Source organism: Ictalurus punctatus, chromosome 20, assembly GCF_001660625.3.
Source record: "Ictalurus punctatus breed USDA103 chromosome 20, Coco_2.0, whole genome shotgun sequence".
Taxonomy (NCBI): Eukaryota; Metazoa; Chordata; class Actinopteri; order Siluriformes; family Ictaluridae; genus Ictalurus; species Ictalurus punctatus.
In genome coordinates this window covers 13,968,690-13,975,226 of record NC_030435.2, presented here as the reverse complement: position 1 = coordinate 13,975,226, position 6,537 = coordinate 13,968,690, and the positions used below count along the sequence as shown (strand labels likewise).

General features: G+C 40.3%; 1 protein-coding gene and 1 non-coding gene across 2 annotated transcripts in view; both read right to left on the bottom strand.

Annotated features, from left to right (window-relative positions):
- Window positions 1-4,504, bottom strand: part of LOC128628850 (chromobox protein homolog 8-like) — a gene marked incomplete at its 3' end in the record, with an annotated part of 7,022 nt that extends 2,518 nt beyond the window's left edge. Inside the window, exons 1-2 of the mRNA XM_053673825.1 lie at window positions 4,486-4,504; window positions 3,851-3,903 (exon numbers count right to left, since the gene is read on the bottom strand). Of these exons, the coding sequence (XP_053529800.1) occupies window positions 3,851-3,903; window positions 4,486-4,504 (72 nt within the window). The remainder of the gene's footprint in view (window positions 1-3,850; window positions 3,904-4,485) is intronic.
- Window positions 4,505-6,079: 1,575 nt separating this feature from the next.
- On the bottom strand, window positions 6,080-6,150 carry trnag-ccc (transfer RNA glycine (anticodon CCC)). Its single transcript has one exon. It is a non-coding gene; the product is annotated as a tRNA-Gly (tRNA).
- Window positions 6,151-6,537: the final 387 nt, after the last annotated feature.

Below are 6,537 nucleotides of genomic sequence, written 5' to 3'. Positions count from 1 at the left end.
GAACGGGTTCAAGTGTCAGCTGATCAATTTTATCGTTGGTCAGGCAAAAATGGCGATATACCTGAGCAGAAAAACAAAGTGGCACAAAACACAGACTGTGATGCCATAAAAGTCTTCTCCAGACTGATAAAATCAGGAATTCTGATTGATTTTAACTTTTACAGAAGTATGTTTTTTTTTTTGTTTTTTTTTATTAATGCTCCTTTAAATATTTCTTTATATATTGAATCACCTTGACTGTGACGTTTGATAAATGAAGGATTGTAAAAAGTAAAAAAAAAAAAATCTCTCGTGTGCGCTCTGTCCCTCTCTCTGTGTTTAGATTAACGTCATCATGGAATTCAAAACACTTTCATTCAGTTTCCAAACAGGGAAACAGATGGAATTCAAATTGAAATTAAAAGAATGATTTGGAGCTACGGCGCGCATGCCTTTGACCAGTCGTGTACACAATCTAAATATGCAACCGTATATAATCTGGCTAACACAGCTTCTACCAGCCCCTGGGTGTCATGCCAGGAGACGAAAGAGCCGGGCTGGACGGAGACCCTCCCACAACTTGGAACACAACATGCACAATAACACAATAATACTAAACAAACAATACTAATATAACACTCCTAGGCAAACCACACAGACAGCTGCAAATTGAAATTATTCTACAAATATAAAATACATTTATTAGGCAGATATGACGTTACAGAGGATCCTAGACCAGAGTACAGGTTATTAACGACAGACAATCACTCATTACTCATTTATAATTATGGGTTCGGAATTACACCGCACCAGGGAAGAAAGAAAAACACTTACCCTGTCCCGGAGTAATCGCACTTCTGACACCAAATTGTTAGATTTCCAAGTATCTCAGGAATATAATTATTATGTCTTCAGATCTCCATCAGCCCTTTCAGCCTGTTCTACAATTACTTCTATTAACTTTACTCTTAGTTCTGTACTGCTATGAGCTAGAAAGTGTGGTTTTCCTCAGAGCGTTTCAGATCTGGGGAGCCTAAGATGAACACACACTGACACATGCATGCTCACAGAGACATCCGAGTTTATTCATGCAAACCAAGAGTATTTATACACATTGATAAGAAGCAGTGCGTGGACAGTTTCTACTGGTGCAGGGGCCATACAGATTTAGACAAAGTACACAGCACCCAGGGTCATACTACAAAATAAGTCTACTATAATAAAGATGGCAGCTTATTCAAAGAGGTAATTAAATGTATACATTCATCATAGGTATTTGATAGCAGTTCATAATATAAGAGAGTACATGATATAAGAGAATTTCCTTTCAATCAGCCTCTGTTCTGTTATTTATTCCCATCTTCCATTATAGTCTGTCTTTTACCATGTAATTAACTTCCCCCAATTTTCCTTACAGAAGTGCCTTGCTGCTCTCCTATAGTAGTATCATCTATGTGAAAAAGATATTAAAAAGAAAATTTAATAGGTATAGGTCCACAGACAGGAAATGTCCTACAGACAACATTAAATACTAAACCTTTTTAATGTAAACTATTAGTGAATCCCCTTTAATGCAACATATTTCTCAGTCTTATTGTTATAATGAAACAAATTTTCCAATGTTGCAGTGCCATTTTTCCTAATGTCTTATTAATTTATAAGGCTGTGACCCAGTGTATTTTCATTTACATAAATTATATTTGTATACTCATTTTATATTGTACATTTAAAGCTTATGTGTTTCTTTGTATATTGCCATTTTTATAGTTTTGAGTAGTCAAATTATACACACATCGTACAGTATGTCGATCCCACTTCCCCCCCAAATTCTGGACAACTTCTGTACGACTTGGCTTGTGTGCTGACTGACAAATTGATTGCAATGAAAATCAATGCATATTCATTAATTGCTGATGTCACATGAGGGAACAGGCAGACAGATGCAAATCCAAGCAGATAAATCCAAAACATGGGCAAAAATCAGAATCAATAATCAGGCAAAGGTCAGCCAATCAGCAAACAGGATATCAAAGGCAATCTCAGAAAACAATGGGCAAAAAGAGCACACCCACACCCACACCCACACCCACACCCACACCCACACCCACACCCACACCCACACCCACACCCACACCCACACCCACACCCACACCCACACCCACACCCACACCCACACCCACCAATAAACAGGTTTGGCATAATCACACAGACAAGAAATGGAACATATACTTCCCAAAGAGTGAGTGGAATGAGAGTCCCTTTATACTGTGGCTGTGATTGCGCTGTGAATTGGATGCAGGTGTGCATGATCTGGAAATTGTAGTCCATGGTGGCGATGTTTGTAGGACACCGTGCAGGATGGGAAATGGAGTTCATGGTATGAGTAGACCTAACAGCTGAGATAAATTTTGATACACAAGATTCAGAGAAAATAATGAAATTCTCTTAATATACATTCACTGACATCGTTGGTTTACTTAAATGAAACTTAATAGGGTGGAATAGAACCCAGAACCTCTGGCACTCACACCTCCACATACCAATCATGCCCATCCAAAAAAAAATTATTTAAATGATAAAGTGTAATTTTATGTAGCGTGAGCTTCATTCTGTGGAGAAGGTCTCCACACGTTACCGGTATCTGAAGTCTGTGCAAAATTATGCCAATTTATGGCTTGCCGTGGTCAGGAGACATGGCATTTTGCGCATCGTATGACCATAAAATGGCGCCTGTAAACCATGTCATCAGCTTCTTTGTCTTTGTCAGCCTTCTCTGACTTCTTTTTCAGCCGCATGTCTATTGTCTATACAAGCAAACAAAAACTTTCTCTCTATTTTTTCTATTTTTTCTATGTGTGTGTGTGTGTGTGTATGTGTGCCTGTGTGTGTATATATATATATATATATATATATATATATATATATATATATATATATATATATATATATCACTATCCTGTTGAAGCAGAACGAGTCAGTGAGAAGTCAGAGAGTGTTTTACATATTATTACATGTTATATATATTCCAGGGATGGACACATTTTCTGTGCAAAGTGAATGGGAGTGGAGCATGCTGCAGCAGCCCTTAAGGGGGCTTAATTCACTCACTATGAACGCTTCACAGTGAAGCGGCTCCGCTCTCGGCTCTCTCGTTTTGGAACCTCAGGACTCTGGCCCAGTCACTATCGAGGCAGCCAGCCGGCTCAGATCCTGGGGGTTCTGTATGGATCTGGAGCAGGAACAGGAGATGAGCACTACTCTACCTCTTCCTCTTTCCTCTGGATCCGATGGGTTTTGGAGCTCGCGAAGCAACTTCTCCCTCTTTTATGGAGAGTCAACCCACCCTCTCTGACTCAGAGGAGTCAGAGGGGGGAGCCAATGAGATGAAGAGTGCTCCCTCACACTGCAGAAAACTCCCCTTTTTCCTGGAAGTATCACGCTTCTGGGGAAAGCCGTGTTTATAACATCGTGGCATTGGATTATTCAGTCATTATGGGAAATAATCAGTACAGTTACTTTGCTACGCCAAAGGTGGAGGATCCGCTTGCAAGCTACCTCTCTCCATCGACAGCAGTAAAATTAGGGGGGGGGGTGGCTTTGACATCCAAGCTATGAAAGACCACCTCGGCATTGGTTGGAGAAGCCTATGCGGCAGCGGGTCTTGCTTGTGGGTCTCTTGCATACAATGGAAGCATTTCAGGCCTACCAGGCAGACTTGCTGAATTTTCAGGGAGGCACAGAAGGTGAGTGTGGTTTGTTATGACACAAAGATGGCCGTAGTGACACAAAATAAAATAAAACAAATAAATAAATAAAAACTGGTGGTTTTGCAATGTCAATACGTAGAGGTAAGTATAGAGGCTTCTGCTACTCTGGGGAAGTGGCTTTGTTCTAGGACAATGTCAACTCTCCTGCACTCAACTCCTTGCTTCTGTTTCTCTTCCACCTGTTCTAGTCACCTCAGGAAATGGTGTAGGTACACCAGCACAATGATAGTCTGGCAGTTCCCAACACTGAATTCTATGTACAAACATCTTTTTATACTGGAAAGAGGACTGAAGCCTAATGATTTCTCAGTCTGAAATATGTATCAATAAAATAAATTAAATAAAAATACACAAAGAATAACACATGTAATTCTTGTCCTAGACTAGTCCTGGAGTCATGGCTAGTTATGATGAACACAATTCAATAAAAACAAATTTGCATTAACTGGAGGAACTATACATTACTAAATAGGTGCTGAAAGAGATCGAGATGAATGAACGAAAAGACTGAATGGAGGAAGGAAAGAAAGAAAATGAGGGAAGGAGAGAGATTTTTTAAATTAAGACAAATAAAAAAAAAAAGCAAAACATGACAACAAATTAAGTAAACCTGAAAGAAAGAGTGGGAAATTAAGAAGAAGAAGGACAAAGAAGGTTAAAAAAAAAAAAACCCTCCTGTTTTCACTGAGAATTTCCACCTGTCCGTTGCTCTATGCAAAGCAGCATCATGCTTGAAAACTTCCATTGCTTTTTCGCATTCCAAAGAAAGACAGTATAACCTGCTGAAAAGACTCCAGCCAGTGTCCTTAACATCAGTTGTTATGAAATGCTTCAAACAGTTGGTTCTTTGCCATCTCAAGTCTGTCACTGGCCTTCTCCTTGAGCCACTGCAGCTTGCATTCAGCTGATGATGCAGTCACCCTGATTCTACACTGTGTCCTTAATCAGTTGGACACTCCCTGTACCTATGTTAGGTGTTTGTGTCATGCTTGTGGACTTCAGCTCTGCCCTTAATAATGGCTTTCAAAATGCCTCCATAACAAACTGCTACAACTGAGTGTGGACCCCTCCATCTGCCAGTGGACTGTTGACTGTCTAAAAAACAGGCATAGTGTATGAGCAGAGGGTCTGCAGACTGAAACACTTTGTTCATTAGAGAGATCAGAGGAGAATGACCATACTGGTTTGACCTGACAGGAAGGCTGTAGTAACTCAGATAAGCACTCCATACAAGTGGTGAGCAGAAAGGCATCTCAGACAACACAAGAAATCAAACCTTGAGGTGGATGGGCTACAACAGCAAAAGACCACATCAAAATTTCTCGTGGCATTTGATGTCAGCATTGATTGATCTTTTAGAGATTCACTTCAGACTTTAGTAACATTAGAGAATGCTCTGACATGTGCCATAGAAGCATCTCAAAACAGGGAGATTTACTGTCTCCTTTATTCTTTTCAGATTTTTTCATATTGCTCTGCACCTAGATGCTGTGTTAATAAGTTGCACATATCATTACCATTCTCTTTGAAATACTGTGGGAAAGTTCAACCAAGGGTGACCATACGTCCTCTTTTTCCCGGACATGCCTCTTTTTCGTACCTTAAAAAAGCCTCTCAAATTTCTAAATTTGAGAAAATGTCCAGAATTCGGCTGTAGTTTCATTATTATGTTCTTATGGTCTAATTCTGCATGTATCGTGTGTGCGCATTTTTACATTGCTTTAACCCTTCTCTGTAATTCCCGCTTTCTCGCACACTAATTGGTCGATTATAAAAGGCTTCCAGCAACTATTGGCCAAATTTCTGCCTCTCAACCTGAGTCGAAACAATGCCCATGGCCATATAAGATCATTTTTAATTTCATGTTATCACATTGCTTCGTATTGCATGTTCATTCAAATGTGTAAGTGGTGGCAGAAAGTACACTGGCGGCATCTAATGGAGCGGCTGTGGTAGAGTTCCCACACGGCAGGTGGTAGAGTGGGTTGTCCACTAATCGCAGGGCTGCCGGTTCGATTCCCGGCCCACATGACTCCACATCCCGAAGTGTCCTTGGGCAAGAACCCCAAATTGCTTCCGATGGCAAGTTAGCGCCTTGCATGGCAGCTCTGTTACCATTGGTGTGTATGTGAATGAGACACAGTGCAAAAGCGCTATATAAGTGCACCATTTTATTTTATCCCCATAAAACAAACCAGAATATGGTCACTCTAAGCTATGATTATTCCTATTTTCACTAAGAAAATATGCATAATGTCGATCCCATAGCGTGGTATCTATCTGCAGCTCTCTGCGTGTTTATGTTTAATTTTAAAATGGGTAGAAAAGATCCGTGCGCCGCCCGGGAATCGAACCCGGGTCGCAAGAATGGGAATCTTGCATGATACCACTACACCAGCGGCGCCTGACAACAGACCGCTCACCCAACATATATGACAGTAATCCTTTATTTTAAATCTGTGCATGTGCAGAAAATATGCAATATACTAGGCTCGATAAAAGACTTTACATATGGAGTTAGTTAGTGAACTGGCTAAAATACGATTTCCGTGCTTTCCTGTTAATGCTTAACAGTATACAACTAAAATGAGTAATAACGAAACAAAATGCTATTAACGTGTCATTTACTTGTTACAGGAAAATGCTCATTAGAAATCATGGACTTGTGACAGAAATCTTGCATACTTGTGTGGCTTTAAACGACCCCAAATTGAACGGAGGTAACCCCATTGTCGTCATAGCAGCGTTCATCGCGCGCCACCTCGAGAGAGCCAATCAGATTCCAGAAAAT